General features: G+C 44.8%; 1 protein-coding gene across 1 annotated transcript in view; it reads right to left on the bottom strand.

The window, feature by feature from the left end:
- The window catches only part of LOC120989312, a 28,471-nt gene extending 5,924 nt beyond the window's left edge, over positions 1-22,547 (bottom strand). The window contains exons 1-4 of the mRNA XM_040417336.1: positions 22,419-22,547; positions 9,022-9,198; positions 6,278-6,377; positions 1,527-1,657 (exon numbers count right to left, since the gene is read on the bottom strand). Coding sequence (XP_040273270.1) covers positions 1,527-1,657; positions 6,278-6,377; positions 9,022-9,198; positions 22,419-22,469 — 459 coding nt within the window. The 5' untranslated portion in view covers positions 22,470-22,547. The remainder of the gene's footprint in view (positions 1-1,526; positions 1,658-6,277; positions 6,378-9,021; positions 9,199-22,418) is intronic.
- Positions 22,548-25,482: the final 2,935 nt, after the last annotated feature.

Here is a 25,482-nt window from a genome sequence, read left to right as displayed (position 1 = left end):
AATGAAATGCTCTCCATTCAGAATATCTTAAGATAAAACTAATCAGTTTTTTTTCGGTATTGAGCTCCTGTGACGGAACTCAACACCGGAAAAGAAAAATGCTAGTGTGAAAGTACCCTAATAAATGATATTAACGGGAACCTGTCATGTGGATATTTGATTATAATCTAACTAATTATATACAATCATTAACTACTAAAAAGTACCTTAGATGTATTCACTTACTGGTGTGACAGATGGTTACCTCGTAATATACACACAAAGATGCCGCATGCTAATGAGCTGATTTGAGTCAAGCGTGATTCATATGGAAACAAACTGTCATTCAGCAGCAGGTGGGCGGGGAGAGTCAGGAGCTCATAAATATTCAGGACTCATCATTATCAGCTGGAGCTTTTCAATACAAGATGTTGGCAGATTGACTGGGTCAATTAAAGAAAGTGACCCAGCATTGTGCTAAGAGAATCAATCACTTATTTATGTTGCCCTTAGTTAGGACACCATAAAACTGGTGACAGGTTCCCTTTAAATATAAGCAAGATATCCTACTCTTGCACAACTTGTTATATGGCTCATTCCCCATTTACCTACCACTCTCGATTCTAAGCCCTAGGCATTGGCATCTGTCTGCTTGGTGTATAAAGTCTGAACTATGCACTGGGACCTTTATAATTGGTTATTGCTATACTGATGATTGGCACCTATTGACATGCAATCTTTGATCAGGCTTGTGGGACCAGCGCCTAGTAGATGCGATCATGAGAAATTTTAAAACCTCTTTTTGCAACTTCTTTTGCCAGTGCCCCATAGAATCCTGAGGACGCCAGAACACGGCAAACATGTTGACGGGGAGGGCAGGAGTATGGTCTATGGTTTTAATTGCAACCACTGCCGCATAGTATTGCTGACATTAACTACAAGAATTGTTTTCTATGAATATTGATTCCTCTTAATAAATTAGATGCATCGCTGGAACTCCATGTGCCAGAAACTACGTCAGGTAGGGGTTGGCATAGATTTGAGCTATAGCTTATGTTAGTTTCTGGCGTCAGTTGTAGTAAATCTGGAAGGCCACAATAGGCCTCTCCCACTAACTGACACCCCTTTTCTCACCAGAAGCTCAAAAAGTCATAAAGTATGGCACACATACAGTGTTCACCATAATTTGGGACTTTTTGACACCACAATCATGGCATAAATACTTTAATAAATGCCCCTTCCTTTAAAGGGTTTACAGTGTGGCGGTGAGTCCCATCCTCAATATAATATTACATATTTTCATTGCTAGTTCCTATTTAGACTGGTGGTCATACTACTTCATGTAGGCTTCTTGGTTATCAGGATCTGGAGAAAGCCGGCCAGGAGTACCACTGAGACCTCTACATGGTGGGACCCTACACAGTAAGTTTTTGTATGGTGGAAGGCTGATCCTAAGACTGAGCTGTAACGTTGAAGATGAATTCCATCAAGTCATGACTCCAGTGTTTTGACCACCATTGGTGAGATAATATGAAGCTGAGATTTACCTGGTCGGCTAATGTTCTTTTCTTGGAATAGATTCTGTGTAATGCACTATGAGCAGTTACACAATAAGGACACTTGTTGTTTGCACTGGTGGCTACAATGATTAGTTCCTTGTCAGATTTGGAAAGATTTCCTACAAAAAAAATACAGTATATTTTTAATTTTACAGCCTCCGTATGTAAGCATGGGACCATGATTGGATTTAATTGTTGATTATCACATATAACAAATTACATTTAGAATTTATTGTGGAGAATATATTAAAGATGACAAATCATTTACAGATAAAGCACCCGTGAGGATACACACTATTAAAAGGGGTGGCTTTACTATGGCAATCAGACTTTATATGCCCTGTACCACCAACTTCCCAGTATATGTGCGTCAATCACTTCCAGAAAATGTGGAAGCCAAAGCGCAACACTCTGTATTTCTGACAAATTTGACAAATTTACAATCCTATTAATTAAAAGGGCATCTGTCCGCAATTTTATACCTATGAAACTGGTTAACCTGTTGCATGTGCGCTTGGCAGCTGAAGGCATCTGTGTTGGTCCCATGTTCATATGTGCCCGGATTATTGAGAAAAATGAGGTTTTAATATATGCAAATGAGGATCTAGGAGCAACGGGGGTGTTGCCGTTACACCTAGATACTCTGCTCTCTGTGTAACTGCTGTTACCTCTCCACTTTGATTGACAGGACCAAACATGATGATTTTTACACTGCTTGGACCTGTTATTTAAAGTGCAGGGGGTGAGGCAGTTGCAGAGAGAGCTGAGCCTCTAGGTGTAATGGCAGCCCCACACACACACACACACACACATTGCTCCTAGAGACTCATTTGCATATATTAAAACATCATTTTTCTCAGCAATGCAGGCCATATGAACATGGGACCAATATAGATGCCTTCAGCTGCCAAGTGCACATGCAACAGGTCAGCCAGTTTCTCTGTTCTCCCACCTGATTCCACGCCCTGCCATCCTTGATTGACAGGCCAGCGTTTGTATTCTCCTGTCGGCCCTGTGTGCTGGTTAAACGGCACTGCGCAAGTGCAAGACTTTCCCAGCACACAGGGCCAGCAGGAGGAGACGAAGCCTGGCCTGTCAATCAAGGATAGAAGGGCGTGGAATGAGGTGGGAGAACAGAGCCTCTAGGGGCAGGAGCAACGCGCCCCACCCGCTCCTAGAGGCTAATTTGCATATTACAAAAGTAAGAATTGTGCAGCAACGGGGCCATCAATAAACATAAAAATAGCAGAGTTGGATGTCAGACGGTTTAAGAGGGTTAATTCTGGTAACAGAAACCCTTTAAAGGGAATCTGTCACCAGCGACCTCCTATGAAACTGTTTGCATAGACCCATAGCTGTGGTTCACCTGATGATTGCCTTTGGTGCAATGAGGGCATCATCATTGCTCTTGTTGCACCCAATCTCCATTCATTTCTGTGGCCAGCACCTCCCTGGCTGCTTTGATTGACAGGGCCAGGTTGTGACAAAGCAGTGGGGAAGGGGCTGGTCACAGAAAGGAGCAGAGATTGGGTGCAACAAGAGCAATGATGATGCCCTCATTGCACCAAAGGCCTAATTTGCATATAAAAAAAATATCATAACTTGGGAACAGAGCTTCAAAAGAGAAACAAAATAAACAATGTTAGAAAAAAAAAAGGAAAAACCGCGGCTCTACTATACATGTGCGATGCGCGCATTATTAGAAGCAATTACGGGATGCCAGGAAGCGCTGCATTAAGGAGATGGTAGAAAGTAAGTGGTACAGTAAGTGAGTGTTACTTACATTACGTTATTTAACAAGTAATCATAATATATCTATGTGAGCACAGGTTTTTAATGATAAGCGAGCAGTAATAAGGGGACAGTGCAGATCTATTTTTACCATAAAAATTGCGCACAAGTCAAAGGCTCATATTGGATGTATGGAGGATGTACTCTATTGAAGTCACTATTAAGACTGTTTTTCATCTAAATGCAATGTATCAGTGGAGTACCCATTATTGCCTGTATCAGTGGACTTATTGGGGGATATCATTCATTTTCTATGTATATATTTTATTGTATTTTATCCATTTCCATTATGACATATTTGCATGTCTTGAGAGCTGACATTGTATTGCTATTTAAAAGAAAAACAGTGTTTTAATCAGGTGAACTAGATCTGTGTGTTCGTGCACAGTTCAATAGGGAGGTCGCTGGTGACAGATTCTCTTTAACATCTGACAATTTATTTTACATTTTCCTGCGACATAAAAACAACTAGAAATCAGTATTCCCTTTAAAGGGGTTATCCTGGAAAAGATAATGATGAGTTATCCTCAGGATAGGTCATCATTATCACATCAGCGGGGGTCCAAGTCCCAGTATTCCTGATGATCAGCTGTTTCAGGGTCCGCTGCGGTCACCGGAGCTCTAGTGAGCGATGCTGGCTCCCAGCAGCTTTACAAGGACAGCCCGTACATTGTGTAGTGGCAGTGCTTGGTATTGCAACTCAGCCCTATTGATTTGAGCTGCAACTAGGCCATGTGACTGATGTACAGTCATGTCACTGACCTAGGAATAGGCCGCAGTGCTCAATGCCTCTTCTAACAGCTCTAACAGGAGTCCCAGGTGCTGCATCCCCGCAGATCTGATACTGATGACCTATCCTGAGGATAAATATATTTTCCTGGATAACCCATTTAAGCTGTGTGCTGTGGAAAGGACAAGGCTAAAACAGACTAACCAGGATTAACAAGCAGTACAACAGCTTTATCTGCTGCACTATTTGGAATTTGTTTTAACTTTTTGAATTCTAGAGAACACAGCTTCAAGGGAACAGTGGCAGCAATAGTGGGTGCATACCCCCCTGCTTCTGATATGATAAAAGTGTAATATCTATTGAGGGACTATATGATTAAATACATATTAGTACAGGTATAATATGTTTATATATATATATATATATATATATATATATATATTATATATATATATTATACACACACACACTGCTCAAAAAAATAAAGGGAACACTTAAACAACACAATGTAACTCCAAGTCAATCACACTTCTGGGAAATCAAACTGTCCACTTAGGAAGCAACACTGAGTGACAATCAATTTCACATGCTGTTGTGCAAATGGGATAGACAACAGGGGGAAATTATAGGCAATTAGCAAGACACCCCCAATAAAGGAGTGGTTCTGCAGGTGGTGACCACAGATCACTTCTCAGTTCCTATGCTTCCTGGCTGATGTTTTGGTCACTTTTGAATGCTGGCGGTGCTTTCACTCTAGTGGTAGCATGAGACTGAGTCTACAACCCACACATGTGGCTCAGGCAGTGCAGCTTATCCAGGATGGCACATCAATGCGAGCTGTGGCAAGAAGGTTTGCTGTGTCTGTCAGCGTAGTGTCCAGAGCATGGAGGCGCTACCAGGAGACAGGCCAGTACATCAGGAGACATGGAGGAGGCCAACAACCCAGCAGCAGGACCGCTACCTCCGCCTTTGTGCAAGGAGGAACAGGAGGAGCACTGACAGAGCCCTGCAAAATGACCTCCAGCAGGCCACAAATGTGCATGTGTCTGCTCAAACGGTCAGAAACAGACTCCATGAGGGTGATATGAGGGCCCGACATCCACAGGTGGGGGTTGTGCTTACAGCCCAACACCGTGCAGGACGTTTGGCATTTGCCAGAGAACACCAAGATTGGCAAATTCGCCACTGGCGCCCTGTGCTCTTCACAGATGAAAGCAGGTTCACACTGAGCACATGTGACAGAGTCTGGAGACGCCGTGGAGAACGTTCTGCTGCCTGCAACATCCTCCAGCATGACCGGTTTGGCATTGGGTCAGTAATGGTGTGGGGTGGCATTTCTTTGGAGGGCCGCACAGCCCTCCATGTGCTCGCCAGAGGTAGCCTGACTGCCATTAGGTACCGAGATGAGATCCTCAGACCCCTTGTGAGACCATATGCTGGTGCGGTTGGCCCTGGGTTCCTCCTAATGCAAGACAATGCTAGACCTCATGTGGCTGGAGTGTGTCAGCAGTTCCTGCAAGACGAAGGCATTGATGCTATGGACTGGCCAGCCCGTTCCCCAGACCTGAATCCAATTGAGCACATCTGGGACATCATGTCTCGCTCTATCCACCAACGTCACGTTGCACCACAGACTGTCCAGGAGTTGGCAGATGCTTTAGTCCAGGTCTGGGAGGAGATCCCTCAGGAAACCTTCCGCCACCTCATCAGGAGCATGCACAGGCGTTGTAGGGAGGTCATACAGGCACGTGGAGGCCACACACACTACTGAGCCTCATTTTGACTTGTTTTAAGGACATTACATCAAAGTTGGATCAGCCTGTAGTGTGTTTTTCCACTTTCATTTTGAGTGTGACTCCAAATCCAGACCTCCATGGGTTGAAAAATTTGATTTCCATTTTTAATTTTTGTGTGATTTTGTTGTCAGCACACTCAACTATGTAAAGAACAAAGTATTTCAGAAGAATATTTAATTAATTCAGATCTAGGATGTGTTATTATGTTCCCTTTATTTTTTTATATAAAATAGTCAAATAAAAGAAACAAATAAGGAAGCTACACTGTATTCTGTGTGCTTCACAGAAATGTTCACTCAGTCCAATTCCTATGCCTGCTCACACACAGCACCATTCAGTAAACTCACTTATTTTCAGCTAGTTTACAGTAAATATTTCCGTGTATATGCCCTGACATAGAAGGACAGTAAAAATGTATTTACCACTTTCCTTGTTCATGATGATGTCATAATAAGCAAAAAATGCTCTGAACTCATTGGGCCGGTGTGCCATAACTTTGAAAATATTTGGTAAAAAGCCACCCTGAAGAGAAGAACAGATGTGTAAATAATCCATATAAGCGATAGTATAATAAGAATAATCTTTATTTATAAAGGGCCAACATATTCCGCAGCACTTTATGACAAGATGAACGAGCAAGTGGACTATTTTTTTTTTAAATTACCCACAAGGCATAAAAGATGCTGAAAGTGGTCCCCGTTCAGGTCTATGCATCTTTGGGCATGTCGGATTATGTTGGCTGATACTGTTTGCAGCTCTTCAACAGCGATGCTGCAAAAGATAAAATGCCCTGCCTTTTTCAACAAGATGGGGTAACATGCCACACTTCACAGATATCACTTGCGCAGGTTCATGAACTGTTTACGGAGGAGCGAACTGTGAGTAAGGGGTAATGGCCACCACGTTCTCCAGAACTGTCCACATGAGATTTTTATCTGTGGGGAAATGTAAAACAGAAAGTGTCCCCTAACAATCCAAATCCCCTGAAGGAACTCAAGGAGAACATCACAAACACTATCTGCAGCATCACAAGTAGTTTCAGCCAACATAATCCGACCTGCCCAAAGATGCATGGACGTGAACGGGGACCACTTTCAGCATCTTTTGTGACTTCTGGGTAATACATTTATTTTTTTAAATAATCCAGTTGCTTGTTTATACTATCACAGGAGGCGGGGTACTTTTTCGAGGGCTACCCTGTACTTACCTTGTATTGATTTTATGGTTCATTATTAACCACTTGCCAACCACCCATAGACTTGAAACATCTATGCGCTCAGCGTAAGGCTGCGTTCACACGGGCGAGATTTCCGCGCGGGTGCAATTCGGTAGGTGAACGCATTGCACCCGCACTGAATCCGGACCCATTCATTTCAATGGGGCTGTTCAGATGAGCGATGATTTTCACGCATCACTTGTGCGTTGCGTGAAAATTTGCAGCATGCTCTATATTCTGCGTTTTTCACGCAACGCAGGCCCCATAGAAGTGAATGGGGTTGCGTGAAAATCGCAAGCATCCGCAAGCAAGTGCGGATGCGGTGCGATTTTCACGCATGGTTGCTAGGTGACAGTCTATTCACTATATTATTTTCCCTTATAACATGGTTATAAGGGAAAATAATAGCATTCTGAATACAGAATGCATAGTAAACTAGCGCTGGAGGGGTTAAAAAAAAATAAACAAATTAACTCACCTTCTCCTCTTGATCGCGTAGTTCCCGGTCTCTTCTGATGAGCTGTCGGCTAAAGGACCTTTGGTGACGTCAGATCACATGCTCCAATCACATGGTCCATCACCGTGGTGATGTACCATGTGATTGGAGCATGTGATCTGACGTCACCAAAGGTCCTTTAGCCGACAGCTCATCATTAAAGAAGAGACCGGGAACTACGCGGAGGAGGCGAGTTAATTTTTTAGGGTTTTTTTAACCCTCAATTGATCACCTACTATGCATTCTGTATTCAGAATGCTATTATTTTCCCTTATAACCATGTTATAAGGGGAAATAATACAATCTACAGAACACCGATCCCAAGCCCGAACTTCTGTGAAGAAGTCCGGGTTCGGGTCTGGGTACCACAGTCGGTTTTTTATCACGCGCATGCAAAAAACATTGCACCCGCGCGATAAAAACTGAACATCGGAATGCAATCGCAGTCAAAACTGACTGCAATTGCATTCCTACTCGCGTGGGTTTGCCGCAACACATCGGGACGCATCCGGACACGCTCGTGTGAACCCAGCCTAATTCTACAAGAACATTCCTGATCATCCATGCAGAATTAGCAAGTGCATGGTAATCATGCAGCCATCGGAGCAGGGATCCTGCTGTCAGTCACAGCCAGGCTTCCCATAGAGAAGGCAGGGACGATTTCTTACCGTAACTGTCTTCTCCATTGCGCTATACACAATGTCGCTTCCTGCTCCATTTATATTGGTCATGTGATTACAGGGGGTTGAGAGTCTGCATGAGCTGCTGAGTCTTAGCAGACTCAGATCAGCTATGCAGTAAGGCTCAACAGCCTTGGTAAAGGCTGTAGAAACTGTATTCCTGGCGCTAATATTGTCAGCCTCAGTTACAAGAGAAAACAGCAATAAAAAAAAGTGGTATAAATGCCCCCCAAAGATTATGTATGACCTAATGCGGAAAGGGGAGGGCATAAAGTGTAAAAAAAAAAAAAAAACACACCACCACATGCTACACCGCAAATTCTTGTCCAGCCTCTGGTGACTAACCCATGTGTCCCCCTATATTGAAACGACTCGTGGAAAGGGGACAGAATTCAATACAGTATTTAAGTTGTACTTTGTTCTGTTAAAAGTGTGGAAGACAGATTATTGTGAGGAGAGCCTCTTCAGAATAAGCTGGTCACAAATTATCCCCCTGCTGGGGTCACCAGCAGTCAGTAGTTATATGTGGAGAAACCCTGGCAACATGTGTTCACGTTCTCTGCAGCCCCATCACAGACCAGTGAACATACCACAGTCCCCAGTCAAGTCAATGAGGACGGGTACTCTAGAGTGAGAGATGTTCTTTGTACCGACCAAGAGATAAGGCTCATGTCTATGAATTCAGAATTCCCTTGCACGGTATATGATAAAGTACTTCTTTAATAAGAGACAGGTTCCTTCCTGTAAATACACATTGCTTCTAAGTATAATTACCTTTCTCTCTACCTCTTCCATTATTTCCACCATATCATAGGGCAAGTCTTTTTTGTATGGTACAGGATAGCGACTGACAGATCTAGGTCCGTCAGACTGTGTTCCATATCTATAGCGTCCTCCTGAAATAAGTCCAGATGACCTCCATATTCCATAGGAAACATTTCCCGGCAAGTTCTGAAAACACAAAGCATATTTTCTAATTGTATTGATATTGATACCTTTCACTTAGCAATCCGATGCTTCATTCTGGAGCAAAAGTACATTCAATCTATATGCAAATGAGCTGTTAAGTGCACAGAGGGCAGGCCCAAGCCACTCTGAGCACCCTTGCGCCTCTGCCTTCCTCTGGCAGCCCCTCCATCTCCTTCTTCATTGCAACAATGGATGGCCAGTCGAGGTTTTGTGCCTGCCTGCCTATCACCCAACGGTGGGACCCGATCAATCCATCTGCTCCTCTTCTTGGTCTCCTTCTTGATTGACAGGGCCATTAGAAAGGACTATGCAGGAACATGGCCCTGTCAATCAGGAATGAGAGGGGGAGAGCTGCTCCTGGTTTAACAGTGAATTTCCTTTTCCCAGACTCCCTTTAAAAAGGAACCTGTCACCATGAAAATGCATTGTAAGCTACAGACAGCTGTTATAGAGCAGGAGGAGCTGAGCAGACTGTTATATAGGTTTATGGGAAAAGATGCAGTATAACTGTACTTTATTCATTTAATCTCCTGCTCATTCTGGGCTTTGAAGTCAAGCCGTTTACCGACAACCCACCATCTATGACTGTGCATCCACATATAGCTGTCAATCACTGATAGGACCGCCTCCTTGACTTCAAAGCCCAGAATGGGCAAGAATATAATTGAATGAAGTACAAATCAGTAGTTTGATCCAACGGGTGCTCAGAAGAGTATACTGCCGTGGATTGGTAATAAAGCAGTCATGTGATTAAACCATGTGACGGGCAGTGACAAGGACAAGGACCCAGGACATATCCTATTTTGTCTGTTTTCACTGTCCACCAGTCCCCATACAAGTCAAGGGAGTAGTTTGAACAGCCATTTGTCAGAAAGGCAGATGTAAAAAATGGATAGTTTTACCATTTTTAATGGCCAATTTTTCATTACTGATGTGTGAATAGAACCTTATTCCTGAGGTTGAAACTACACACAGCTATTTTGTGGCATTTTTCAGCACTTTTGTGTATTTATTGACATTTTCTAATATTGCAATTTTTGCTAATAAAAAAAATAAAAAAACAAAACTACAGTTCAAATTGGTCTGTGTAGGAGCCCTTAGGGTGGTTTCACATATAGGGGGAATATACAGTGCATTTGGAAAGTCGTCAGACCCAGTGGCGTAGGGATCGCCATAGCAACCATAGCAGTGGCTATGGGGCCCTACGCCACTGGGGGCCCGTCCGGACCGCATAATTTTTTTATTTTTTTTATTAACACACACAGGCACTGGCAGCCAGGCCCGACCGCCCACCCAGTGTAGTGGGCGGTCCGCGGCTCGGGCCTGGCTGGGGGGAAGCCATGTCAAGTCAGGACTCAGGACTGGAGCAGGCGGGCCCTGGGCGCACTGCCGCATGAGCAGAAGATGAGGTAGGCGGTGGAGAGGGCCGGAATGGGGGCGTGCACATGGGGAGTGCCTGGGCACACCCTAATCACACCCCTGTGCTCCGCCTCCTTCACTGCCAGGCGCCCCGCACTGGTGTCCGACCGCACAGCTGCTTCATCATGTCAGTGTGACATACTACATACTGCTGGATGCTGGTCTCATCTGTAGTGTAATCCATCCAGTCCAGACTCCACCCCCACTGCTCCGCCTCCTTGTCTCAGTCTCCCGGCGGCCGGCGTCGTAACGTCACTCACTCCGACGTCCGACGTCACGCGCCTGCTTCTAAAGTGAATGACGTCACGTTACGCTGCCGCCGGCTGCCTATTTTGAATGTGAAGAGCGGGAGCCTGCCTGCCCGCCCGTGCCCAGTGTGCCTAACTGCCCATGCCCAGTAGGCCAGAAGTGAATGGATTCTGATCTTCTTTTGTGCACTGCCAGCAGTCTGCCACAGTAAAAATAAAAAGTCTGGAGTGGAGAGGAGTCCTGACTGTCCCCAGTAAGTTAGTGAAGTGTCAAGTGATAGATAAGGATTATTAGATAGTAGTATACATACTAGTACATACTTTGCACACGTTTATTATTTACAACTTAAAGGGAACCCATCACCAAAAAAATCGCTTATTAAGCTGTTAATACTATTAACAGCTTAATAAGCGATTTTTTTTGGTGACAGGATCCCTTTAAGTTGTAAATAATAAACTTGTGCAAAGTATGTACTAGTATGTAGTACCTTATAGTGCTGCATAGTAGTTTCCTAATGCACTTTTTCTTAGTTTAGCCGCATTTAGCCTCCTTGAGAAATCAATGTTTTATTCAGTCGCTGCCCCGTGCTTCAAGTCAGGCTTGAAGTCAAGGGGGCAGCGGCCTAGGCGTCTCCAATCCTGCTCTCCCCGCCGCCTTTATTGACACGCCGGATCTCAGTGCCGGGACCGCGCTCCCAGCCCGCATGCGCAGTAAAGGGCTGCTGTAGCGCGATCCCGGCTCCGGCTCGTACACTCAGCCGGCTTCAGTTTCTCTACAGTGCATGCGTCCAGCATCTTCTGTAACTGTGCTAGTATGTAAGGCTGGCGGGCGCATGCGCAGTAGCGAAACTGAAGCCGGCTGAGTGTACGAGCCGGAGCCGGGATCGCGCTACAGCAGCCCTTTACTGCGCATGCGGGCTGGGAGCGCGGTCCCGGCACTGAGATCCGGCGTGTCAATAAAGGCGGCGGGGAGAGCAGGATTGGAGACGCCTAGGCCGCTGCCCCCTTGACTTCAAACCTGACTTGAAGCACGGGGCAGCGACTGAATAAAACATTGATTTCTCAAGGAGGCTAGATACGGCTAAACGAAGAAAAAGTGCATTAGGAAACTACTATGCAGCACTATAAGGTACTATTAACAGCTTAATAAGTGATTTTTTGGTGACAGGTTCCCTTTAAGCTCACTTACATAAGGAACGCGGGGGCGGTCTTACAATAGTTGCCGGCCTCCACCCACCTGTTGGGGGTCAGACACTGTCAGGGACACTGTTATGGGGGGGGGGGGGGGGCCATAATTTTTTTTTGCTATGGGGCCCATGCATTTCTAGCTACGCCCCTGGTCAGACCCTTTCACTTGTTTCACATTTTGTTATGCTGCAGCCTTTGCTAAAATTAAAATTTATGTCATTGTATTTGAAAAAATTATTTCCCCCCCCATCAGGCTGCACCCAATACCCCAAAATAAGAAAGTGAAAACAGAATATTTGAAATGTTTGCTAATTTGTTAAAAAGTAAAAACTAAAATATTGTTGAAATTGACCTGTCGTGCAGATTTTGAAATCCAAATGTCAATTCTTTGTGAGGATTTCACCCTTTGGAATGAAAACTGCATCAAATCCCCACCAAAAATATGTACGATTTTTGGTGCAGAAATGCACAAAAACCTGTGCAGATTTTCCATTTGTAAACCTGCACCAGTGTGCACTCAGTACTTATGTAAAGCACCTTTCGCAGTCAATTACAGCCTCCAGTCTTCTTGGGTATAATGCCACAAGGTTTGCACATCTAAACTTGGGGATTTTCTGCCATTCTTCCCTACAGATCTGCTCCAAGGTCTGTCAGGTTGGATGGGGACCATTGGTGGACAGCCATTTTTAGGTCTCTCCAAAGATGTTTGATTGGGTTCAATTTAGGGCTCTGGCTGGGTCACTCAAGAACATTGACAGAGTTGTCTTTAAGCCACTCCTGTGCTGTCTTGGCTGTGTGCCTAGGGTTATTTTCTTGTTGGAGGGTAAACAATCGGTCCAGAGGAATCTGGATCATGTTTCCATTAAGAATATTTCTGTACTTTGCTTCATTTAGCTTTTCCTCAATCCGTGTCATGTCTGGAAGAACTGCTCATTACCTGTCCAATACCACCCCTACAGTGAAGGGGTGGTATTGGACAGGTGATGAGCAGTTCTTCCAGACATGACCCTTAGAATTGAGGCCAAAAAGTTCAATCAGAAATCTGGTTTCATCAGACCAGAGATTCTTGTTTCTCACAGTCTGAGGATCCTTAACCACCTCAGCCCCCAGTGCTTAAACACCCTGAAAGACCAGGCCACTTTTTACACTTCTGACCTACACTACTTTCACCGTTTATTGCTCGGTCATGCAACTTACCACCCAAATGAATTTTACCTCCTTTTCTTCTCACTAATAGAGCTTTCATTTGGTGGTATTTCATTGCTGCTGACATTTTTACTTTTTTTGTTATTAATCGAAATTTAACGATTTTTTTTGCAAAAAAATGACATTTTTCACTTTCAGTTGTAAAATTTTGCAAAAAAAAACGACATCCATATATAAATTTTGCTCTAAATTTATTGTTCTACATGTCTTTGATAAAAAAAAAATGTTTGGGTAAAAAAAAAATGGTTTGGGTAAAAGTTATAGCGTTTACAAACTATGGTACAAAAATGTGAATTTCCGCTTTTTGAAGCAGCTCTGACTTTCTGAGCACCTGTCATGTTTCCTGAGGTTCTACAATGCCCAGACAGTACAAACACCCCACAAATGACCCCATTTCGGAAAGTACACACCCTAAGGTATTCGCTGATGGGCATAGTGAGTTCATAGAACTTTTTATTTTTTGTCACAAGTTAGCGGAAAATGATGATTTATTTTTTTTTTTTTTTTTCTTACAAAGTCTCATATTCCACTAACTTGTGACAAAAAATAAAAACTTCTATGAACTCACTATGCCCATCACGAAATACCTTGGGGTCTCTTCTTTCCAAAATGGGGTCACTTGTGGGGTGGTTATACTGCCCTGGCATTCTAGGGGCCCAAATGTGTGGTAAGGAGTTTGAAATCTAATTCTGTAAAAAATGACCTGTGAAATCCGAAAGGTGCTCTTTGGAATATGGGCCCCTTTGCCCACCTAGGCTGCAAAAAAGTGTCACACATCTGGTATCTCTGTATTCAGGAGAAGTTGAGGAATGTGTTTTGGGGTGTCTTTTTACATATACCCATGCTGGGTGAGATAAATATCTTGGTCAAATGCCAACTTTGTATAAAAAAAATGGGAAAAGTTGTCTTTTGCCAAGATATTTCTCTCACCCAGCATGGGTATATGTAAAATGACACCCCAAAACACATTCCCCAACTTCTCCTGAGTACGGAGATACCAGATGTGTGACACTTTTTTGCAGCCTAGGTGGGCAAAGGGGCCCATATTCCAAAGAGCACCTTTCGGATTTCACAGGTCATTTTTTACAGAATTTGATTTCAAACTCCTTACCACACATTTGGGCACCTAGAATGCCAGGGCAGTATAACTACCCCACAAGTGACCCCATTTTGGAAAGAAGACACCCCAAGGTATTCCGTGAGGGGCATGGCAAGTTCCTAGAATTTTTTATTTTTTGTCACAAGTTAGTGGAATATGAGACTTTGTATGAAAAAAAAAAAAAAAAAATATCAGCATTTTCCACTAACTTGTGACAAAAAATAAAAAATTCTAGGAACTCGCCATGCCCCTCACGGAATACCTTGGGGTGTCTTCTTTCCAAAATGGGGTCACTTGTGGGGTAGTTATACTGCCCTGGCATTTTCCAGGGGCCCTAATGTGTGGTAAGTAGGTAAATGACCTGTGAAATCCTAAAGGTGCTCTTTGGAATATGGGCTCCTTTGCCCACCTAGGCTGCAAAAAAGTGTCACACATGTGGTATCGCCGTATTCAGGAGAAGTTGGGGAATGTGTTTTGGGGTGTCATTTTACATATACCCTTGCTGGGTGAGAGAAATATCTTGGCAAAAGACAACTTTTCCCATTTTTTTATACAAAGTTGGCATTTGACCAAGATATTTCTCTCACCCAGCTTGGGTATATGTAAAATGACACCCCAAAACACATTCCCCAACTTCTCCTGAGTACGGCGATACCAGATGTGTAACACTTTTTTGCAGCCTAGATGCGCAAAGGTGCCCAAATTCCATTTAGGAGGGCATTTTTAGACATTTGGATACCAGACTTCTTCTCACACTTTGGGGCCCCTAGAATGCCAGGGCAGTATAAATACCCCACATGTGACCCCATTTTGGAAAGAAGACACCCCAAGGTATTCAATGAGGGGCATGGCGAGTTCATAGAATTTAGCGGAAATTGATATTTTAAATTTTTTTCTCACAAAGTCTCCCGTTCCGCTAACTTGGGACAAAAATTTAAATCTTTCATGGACTCAATATGCCCCTCACGGAATACCTGGGGGTGTCTTCTTTCCGAAATGGGGTCACATGTGGGGTATTTATACTGCCCTGGCATTCTAGGGGCCCTAAAGCGTGAGAAGAAGTCTGGAATATAAATGTCTAAAAATTTTTACGCATTTGGATTCCGTGAGGGGTATGGGGAGTTCATGTGAGATTTAATTTTTTGACACAAGTTAGTGGAATATGAGACTTTGTAAGAAAAAAAAATAATAATTCCGCTAACTTGGGCCAAAAAAATGTCTGAATGGAGCCTTACAGAGGGGTGATCAATGACAGGGGGGTGATCAATGACAGGGGGGGTGATCAATGACAGGGGGGGTGATCAATGACAGGGGGGGGGTGATCAATGACAGGGGGGGTGATCAATGACAGGGGGGGTGATCAATGACAGGGGGGGTGATCAATGACAGGGGGGGTGATCAATGACAGGGGGGGTGATCAATGACAGGGGGGGTGATCAGGGAGTCTATATGGGGTGATCACCACAGTCATTGATCATGCCCCTGTAAGGCTTCATTCAGACGTCCGGATGCGTTTTGCGGATCCGATCCATCCATCAGTGCATCCGTAAAAATCATGCGGACATCTGAATGGAGCTTTACAGGGGGGTGATCAGGGAGTCTATATGGGGTGATCACCACAGTCATTAATCATGCCCCTGTAAGGCTTCATTCAGACGTCCGGATGCGTTTTGCGGATCCGATCCATCTATCAGTGCATCCGTAAAAATCATGCGGACATCTGAATGGAGCTTTACAGGGGGGTGATCAATGACAGGGGTATAATCAATGACAGGGGGGTGATCAGGGAGTCTATATGGGGTGATCACCACAGTCATTGATCACGCCCCTGTAAGGCTTCATTCAGACGTCCGGATGCGTTTTGCGGATCCGATCCATCTATCAGTGGATCCGTAAAAATCATGCGGACGTCTGAATGGAGCTTTACAGGGGGTTGATCAATGACAGGGGGGTAATCAATGACAGGGGGGTGATCAGGGAGTCTATATGGGGTGATCAGGGGCTAATAAGGGGTTAATAAGTGACGGGGGTGGGGTGTAGTGTAGTGTAGTGGTGCTTGGTGCTACTTTACTGAGCTACCTGTGTCCTCTGGTGGTCGATCCAAACAAAGGGGACCACCAGAGGACCAGGTAGCAGGTATATTAGACGCTGTTATCAAAACAGCGTCTAATATACCTGTTAGGGGTTAAAAAAAACACATCTCCAGCCTGCCAGCGAACGATCGCCGCTGGCAGGCTGAAGAACAACTCTCTTACCTTCCGTTCCTGTGTGCGTGCGTTCACAGGAAATCTCGCGTCTCGCGAGAGGACGCGCCGGCGCGTCCAGGAGGAATGAATCAACCACCTCCAGGACGCGTCTGTGCGTACAGCGGTCCGGAGGTGGTTAAAGGGTTTCTGTCACCCCATTAAAACGTTTTTTTTTTTTTTTCTTTAATAATAATCCCTATAGTGCGATCTCATGATACATAATCAAATTAATAATTTTGGTTCAGTAGATTTTGCTAAAAAACGATTTTTAAAATATGCTAATTACCTTGCTACCAGCAAGTAGGGCGGCTACTTGCTGGTAGCAGCCGCATCCTCCGATGGTAATGACGCCCCCTCGGCATGCTGATTGACAGGGCCAGGGAAGGTAATCCTTCTCTGCTGGCGCTGTTAGAATTTGAAATGTCGCGCCTGCGCCGTACCTGGCTTCAAATCGGCGCAGGCGCACTGAGAGGCGGCCGCTCTGCTCGACCGCTCCATCCTCAATGCGCCTGCGTCGATGACGTCATCGCATACACCCGGAAGAGAAGACGCCGGCGTCTTCTCTTCCGGGTGTATGCGATGACGTCATCGACGCAGGCGCATTGAGGATGGAGCGGTCGAGCAGAGCGGCCGCCTCTCAGTGCGCCTGCGCCGATTTGAAGCCAGGTACGGCGCAGGCGCGACATTTCAAATTCTAACAGTGCCAGCAGAGAAGGATTACCTTCCCTGGCCCTGTCAATCAGCATGCCGAGGGGGCGTCATTACCATCGGAGGATGCGGCTGCTACCAGCAAGTAGCCGCCCTACTTGCTGGTAGCAAGGTAATTAGCATATTTTAAAAATCGTTTTTTAGCAAAATCTACTGAACCAAAATTATTAATTTGATTATGTATCATGAGATCGCACTATAGGGATTATTATTAAAGAAAAAAAAAAAAAAAAACGGTTTAATGGGGTGACAGAAACCCTTTAAAGGGTTTCTATCACTTCATATGACATAATTAGCTGGCAGACACTAGTGATCTGCTAGTGTCTGCTCTGGCCAACCATCCTACTATAATCACTTGTGGGGCAGCGGTTTTGCTAAAAAACTAACTTTTATAAATATGCTAATGAGCCTCTAGGTGCTATGTGGGCGTCATTAGCACCTAGAGGCTCCGTCTACCTTCATACACAGCGGCCGCCCAGCACGTCCCTCCAGCCCGCCCATGTCCTCCTCCGTGTGACGCAGCGGCCGAATTCTCGCGCATGCGCCGTGCGCGGCTGTATTCGGCGCATTAGAGATGTCTGAGCTCGGAGCGGTCAGACATTCAATGCGCATGCGCCGAATACAGCCGCGCATGCGCATTGAATGTCTGACCGCTCCGAGCTCAGACATCTCTAATGCGCCGAATACAGCCGCGCACGGCGCATGCGCGAGAATTCGGCCGCTGCGTCACACGGAGGAGGACATGGGCGGGCTGGAGGGACGTGCTGGGCGGCCGCTGTGTATGAAGGTAGACGGAGCCTCTAGGTGCTAATGACGCCCACATAGCACCTAGAGGCTCATTAGCATATTTATAAAAGTTAGTTTTTTAGCAAAACCGCTGCCCCACAAGTGATTATAGTAGGATGGTTGGCCAGAGCAGACACTAGCAGATCGCTAGTGTCTGACAGCTAATTATGTCATATGAAGTGATAGAAACCCTTTAAGGCTACCTGCACACATTTCAGATGCTTGTGCAGAAAAAACGCGATATAATATAGTACCAGCAAAGTGAATGAAATTTACACAAATCTCATGTACATTTAGCTTTTTTACATGTGGAAATTGACCTGCTGTGCAGATTTTGCCCTTTTCAATGCAAGGGTGAGATCTGCAGAAAATCCGCATAAAAACTGTACCAAAAACTACAAATAATACATGCCGTTTTTTTTATGCAGAAACGCACAGAAATCTACACAAAAAACGCATGGGTTTTCTGTTTTTAAAACCTGCACCCGTGTACTTTTTTGCAAACTCCAGGTGAACTTTTATGTATCTTTTACTGAGGAGAACTTTTTTTCTGGCCATTCTGCCACAAAGCCCAGATTGGTGGAGTGCTGTAGTGATTGTTGACCTTCTGGAAAGTTCTCCAATCTGCACACAGAATCTTTGGAGCTCAGCCAGTGACCATTGGGTTTTTGGTCACCTTTACCCCGATTACCAAGTTCCTGGGAGTGCACGTTTCAGGGCACCAGTCCTGGAGGAAAAACCACAGTGTCACTGGCCAAGAAGACCCACGAGTGCCTCTATTTTTTCCACAAGCTAACAAAATGCTAGAGCCCCCAACCCCAGTTGAAGTACGGCGCCTATACAACATCTTGCCGTAAGACTCTCCAGCGCATTGTGAGAGCGGCTGAGAAGACTGCCAGCATCTCTTTCCCCTAGCTTCAAGAGATATATAGTACTCGTCTCACTAGGAAAGTCATCGCTATGGCTAGTGATTCTACTCATCTGCTGCATACTGTAGCTTTTTCAGACTGCTGCCATCAGGGAGGAGACTGCGGAGTCTTTGGGCCAGACCTAGCAGACAGTTACTCCAGCTCACAGTTCGGCTTTAATTGCGCAAGGGGTTGCCAAAAAGATGTGCTAAATATAAGAGCTCTATGCCTCTTAATAAATTTGACACATCTTATTTAAATTTAATTTTTTTCAAATTAAGGCCTCATGCACACGTATACGGAACCATTCATTTCAATGGGTCCGCAAAAAAACAAACAAATGTACTCCGTATGCATTCCGTTTGCGTATTTCCATTTTTTCGTTCAAAGATAGAACATGTCCTATTATTGCCTGCAAATCACGTTCCATGGCTCCATTCAAGTCAATGGGGCTGTAAAAAAAAAACGGAACGAATATGCAATGCATCCGTATGTCTTCCTTATCCGTTCCATTTTTGCAGAAACATCTATTGAAAATGTTATGCCCAGCCCAATTTTTCTATGTAATTACTGTATACTGTATATGCCATGCTTCTGTTTCCGTTTGCAATCCGCAAAAAACGGAAATCAAACAGACAAACGCAAAGGCAAAACAGAACGGAAGCGGAACGGAAACACTACTGAAACAAAAAACTGAAAAATTTATCAGTTTAAAACGGACCGCAAAACACTGAAAAAGCCATACGGTCGTGTGCAAGAGGCCTTAAAATGTATTGACTACATGTAGGCAAACGTTGTTTCACCCAAAGTCACGTGAGACTGGTGAATTAATTCGGCATTCATTTGTCTAACTTTAAAAACATTTCAAATTAGGTATATGAAGTCTGGTTTGGTACTGGCTGTTACCTCGGTACCAAAGCCGACATCAGATTCCTAATTTTAAATGTTTTTAAAGATGCAAAAATGAATACCGAATTAATTCACCAAGGTCTTGTGCGACTTCGTCTGAAACGACGTTTGCCTACCTGTATGCAATACATTTTAATGATGGACGGAAACCGGTCTCTGACAGCATTACAACCGGTGTTTGAACCAAACGACTTCAGATCTCTGATCCGAAGCTCTATTTGCTGAAGCCTAAACAACACCATTGAAGCCTATGGGAAAAACCACTATTTATAAGGTGAGGAATCGCACACACAATTGACATGCTATGGATTTCAAAATACGCACAGGTGGTCAATTTCTCCACGGAAGAAAAAAAATCTAAGTGTACGTGAGATCTGTCAAATCTCATTCACTTTGCTGGTATTGTATTAAGCCTTATTCACACGTCAGTGTTTTCTATCGGTAAGGCCTCATGCACACGACTGTTGTGTGTTTTGCAGTCCGCAAATTGCGGATCCGCAAAACACGGATGGCGTCCGTGTGTGTTCTGCAATATGCGGAACGGCACGGACAGCCATGGATATAACTGCCTATTCTTGTCCGCAAAACGGACAAGAATAGGACAAGTTATATTTTTTTTGTGGACCACGGAACGGAGCAACGGATGCGGACAGCACACGGAGTGCTGTCCGCATCTTTTGCGGCCCGTTGAATTGAATGGGTCCACATCCAAGCCGCAAAAACTGCGGCTCGTATGCGGACCAAAAAAACGGTCGTGTGCATGAGGCCTAAGGGAGAGATCAGCACCTGTTCTGTGTTTAGAGCCGCAACTGGTTTTGGCTCAAAATCACTGATGGAAAATCACTGACAACGCACTGGGGCACATTACTAAGACCAGCTTTTTACGCCAGTCTTAGTTTCCCCCTTGCACTGCCCTTACGCCTCTTTTACACAATCGAGATTTCCGTCCGGGTGCCATGCCTGAAGTGAACGCATAGCACCCGCACTGACTTTTTCACGCAGCTCTGGTTCCATAGAACTGAATGGGGCTTGCATGAAAAACGTATTGCATTGGGATGCAATGGGGGAGATTTATCAAAACTGGTGGAAAGGAAATCTGGTTTAGTTACCCAAAGCAACCAATCAGATTCCACGTTACATTTTTCAGAGCTCTGTTGGAAAATGAAAGGTGTGATCTGATTGGTTGCTATAGGCAACTAAGCTTTTTATTTACGCCAATTTTGACAAATCTTCCCCAATGCGTTTTTCACCGATGGTTGCTAGGAGATGTAGTTTGTAGTTCTTAGATTTTTTTCATGAACGTAAAAACACATAAAAAACTGAATGCACCCTCGCAGAAAAAAAAAACACTATATGCAATTGCCAACAAAACTGACTGAACTTGCATGCAAAACCATCAGTTTTTTCCTGAACAGATCGCTCGTGTGAAAGAGGCCTTAGATTCATCTAATTTAGGCCTCGAGCACACCAACGTGTGCGCCCCGTGGTCGTGCTGCAACACCATCTGTGGGGCAGCCACAGCGGATTGCGGACCAATTCACTTTAATGGGTCTGCGATCCGGCCGTTCCGCAAAAAGATAGGACATGTTCTATCTTTTTGTGGAACGGAAATACGGGACGAAACTCCACGGAAGCACTCCGTAGTGCTCCTGTAGGGTTCCGTTCCGTGCTTCCGTTCCGCATCTCCGGATTTGTGGATCCATTGAAGTGAAGGAGTCCGCATCTGTGATGCAGAATGCACAGGGAACGGTGCCCGTGTATTGCGGATCCGCAAATGCGGTCTGCAATACGGCCCCGGAGCGCACACGTTCGTGTGCAGGAGGCCTAATGACAAGGCATGCACCTCGTCATAAATTAGGTGCATCTGTGGCAATCCTTGCGCTTATTGTAAAAACAGGGGCTGGCATCGTTTCTTTCTAACATTGACGCTTGTTTACATCCCTGACATGGCCCCATCCCGCCACACAAAATATTGTCGAACAGCCTGTTAAAAAAGGAGACTTGTGGCTATTTTACACCTAAAATAGTACCAAGTACCTTAGTAAACGTGCTCCACTGATGTGTGAACGAGGCCTAAAGGAATTTTACTGAACTTGTTTAATCAGTACATCATAAAGTGCCACTCCACAGTAAGCCCTTGTATGAATGGGATAGCACACTCCTAGGGATGAGCGAACTTCTATTTTCAAGTTTGGCGTCCAAGGTTCGGGTTTTCTAAGAATTTCATTATGGATTCTGCTACCACAGACCATAAGTTATGGTCCATGGTAGCGGAATCCATAACGGAATTCTTAGATAACCCGAACCTTGTACGCCGAACTTGAAAACACAAGTTCACTGAACACTACTTACATGTTCTGTACTGGAATACTACTGTGGCCTCACAAACATCTCATGCTGTAAGATCCTGGTAAGCACAGTCTCTAGGGCCTTTCATGGTGCTGGGAGCATGCATTACATGGGTGTCGTGTGGCAGGTTACTCACAGTCTGGAGGGGGATTCTGCTAATCTTCCATAGACTAGTGAGGAGCCTCATGATAATCCAGCTGCTCCTGTCACCTCTCACACACAGGCTGCACAGCTAGTGTTTCCTGGTTCAGGGTCAGGCGAGCCCACGCCCCCCACCCCATATAATGAGCCCTCCTCTCTGCTGCACGCCCATACAAGCTGCTCTCCTGTCTGTGCTTCAGTCCTGAGTGCAACCGAGACTCACGCTGTGTATAAACTGTCAAAAATCATACCACACCGCTACAACTAAGTGTGGGTTCAAATCACGTTTTATTTTCTATTTGATGTATACGTTAGAAAAAAAAGGATGCAAAAATGTAGCACACCACGTTCTTGTATCCTGAACAGTCCGGTAAAAAAAACAACGTGTACACATATATATATATATATATATATCCTGTTTGAACCTTGTCGCACTCTGTTGTTCTTGCTTGGAGTAGGGTTCCCATCCCAATTGTCAGTAAAGCAAAGACTCCAGCATATAATGTAGTAAGATGGTTATTTTACTGTTTTGAGGTTACTGCGGCTTTGAGTGTAACGTTTAAAAAAAAAGTTACACTCAAAGCCGCAGTAACCTCAAAACAATAAAATAACCATCTTACTACATTATATGCTGGAGTCTTTGCTTTACTATATATATATATATCTTTATTTATTTTTTACAATAGAACTCTATGGTGAACGGATGCCACTGTATTGCCATCAGTATTGCTTCAGTAATCATCTGGATTTACATGTGCATTATTCCTTCCTGCATTTTTGATGCACTCCCATAGACTATAGTGTTACTTATTTGGAAGCAATAAACTTTAGTATTTTTCTAATAGGGCTAATGCACACACACGACAGTTGTTTTCGTCCACATCCTATCCACATTTTGTGCAGACTCATTCACTTCAATGGCGCTGCAAAAGATGCGGACAGCACACCATATCCTGTCCGCATCCGTTTGTCAGTTCCATTACACCCACAAAAATATAGAACGTATCTTATTCTTGTCCGAATTATGTTCTATTATGGGCCAAACATTCTGTTCCGCAAAATGCGGAAGGCACACAGCCGATATCCGTGTTTTGCGGATCCGCAATTTGCGTGCGGCAAAAATGGCTATGGCCATGTGCATGAGCCTATACTGACGGGAAATATACACCCATGTGAATAGCTCCGTACTTTAGCAGCGGATATGCGGATTGCAAATACGCTGGTATAAAGGATGCCCATAGATGACAGTGCTGCTTATGCTTGACACCAGTTAAAAGCTGGCCATATACAAGATAGATGTTGGCTGAACCTTCAGATATTGGCGGGAACAGATGACCATCTAATGTGTGTGCTGCCCTTGAAAATGTTCCCGGACAGCCAGGGACGTTGCTAGGGTCTGAAGACATCCGGGGTACGAGCCCATGTGAAGCCACCCCCCCTACCCCATAAAGCCACGCCCTGGTCACCACGGGGGGGGGGGCCTTCACAGTAGTTATTAACACCTTTCAGCAGTCCCCCCTTCAGTGAATGGGGGACTGCTGAATGGGGTTAATAACTACAGTGAAGGGCCTAGCCGTCTAGGCATCCCCACAGATCATCCATAACAGTGCCATCCACAGATCCCCCTCCCCGCCGCTCACAGGAGTATACATTTATAATCTGTATCCGTAATCAGTAACTTTAACTTTAAATCAGCGCTCATCTGTTTACTACCTTACACTCAGCTCCAGACAGTAACAGGCAGTGCGGGCGGCAGCGCTCACTCACTGACGTCACGCTTCTATGCCGCCTAGTGGGGGGAGCAGGCGCGTGACGTCAGTGAGTGAGCGCCACCCGCACTGCCTGTTACCGGAGCTAAGTGTAAGATAGTAAACAGATAAGCGCTGATTTAAAGTTACTGCAGGATACGGATTACAGTTTATAAATAAATGTATATTCCTGTGAGCGGCGGGGCCGGTGTAGAGTAGCGCAGGGAGCAGAGAGTGCTGTGACTTCTATTGCGCCCAGAGCGGCGCCCCGCCGGCCCTGCATTTGGGACACTGGACAAAAGATCCGGGGCTCCTGCCCCAAATGTTTTGATCTAACGACGCCCCTGCCGACAGCAGATGTTGGGGTGATAAAGGTCAGGCTGTTGGATTTCAACTGCTGATCCTTTTTTTCTCCGTAAGATAAGATTAGAGGCATTTGGCAGTGGTTTTCTCAACACTCAGGATACATTTATGTTCAGCCAAGGTTGCATGCAGAGGTCATGAGAGCGTGGGTTGCCTGAGTTTTAGGTATGCTGGTACAAAGTATAGGTGTGCTGTTCTGTTTGTCTGCCTGTGAACTGACTTCTGCCTATCTATCGATTCTGACCCTCTGCTGCCTGACCTCACCTTAGCCCATTTACAGTATTGACCCTTTGATGCCTGTCCTGACCTCAGACTAGTCAGGACACGTTCTCTGCCCACCCTGGCTTCGGCCTGTTTCCTAACTACAAGTATTGCCCGATCCTTTCATGTTTTGCAAAGCTTTTTACTATTGATGACCTATTGGCGGGGTTCCAATCCCAGCCTCCCCATTCACTTCTATGGGATGGCTCTCTCTGTTCAAGTGAATACTACAGAGCCGTCCCATAAAAGTGAATGGGGACACCACACTTGTAATTACACCTGCTCACTATTGCTGCGGCGAGCAGGTAAACAGAGCAGTTGCTGTTTGATGCGTCTGTTATGTAGAGGCGCTCGCCTATACATAACTTTGGTGCTTTACTGGCAGCCGTGAGACTTGCCTAAATCTAGGGAAGCTCCATTGCTGGCGTAGTTTCGAGTAATTTTCTATGCCAAAAACAGAAATGATGAATCAGACAGGCCTCTGGGCCCACCCCCTTCATCGCCCACGCCACGCCCCTTTTCTCGGAAATGGAGTAAGTGGTGTACACGGGGAAAAAGCTGCACAGGGAAACATCTGCGCCTTAAATACACCAAAAAGTGGCATATCTTTTTTAATAAATAACCCCCATAGTTTGTAAGGCTGAAAAAAGACATCTGTCCATCCAGTTCGGCCTGTTATCCTGCAAG

Source organism: Bufo bufo, chromosome 2 (assembly GCF_905171765.1).
Source record: "Bufo bufo chromosome 2, aBufBuf1.1, whole genome shotgun sequence".
Classification (NCBI taxonomy): Eukaryota; Metazoa; Chordata; class Amphibia; order Anura; family Bufonidae; genus Bufo; species Bufo bufo.
This window is presented reverse-complemented; position numbering and strand designations above follow the sequence as displayed.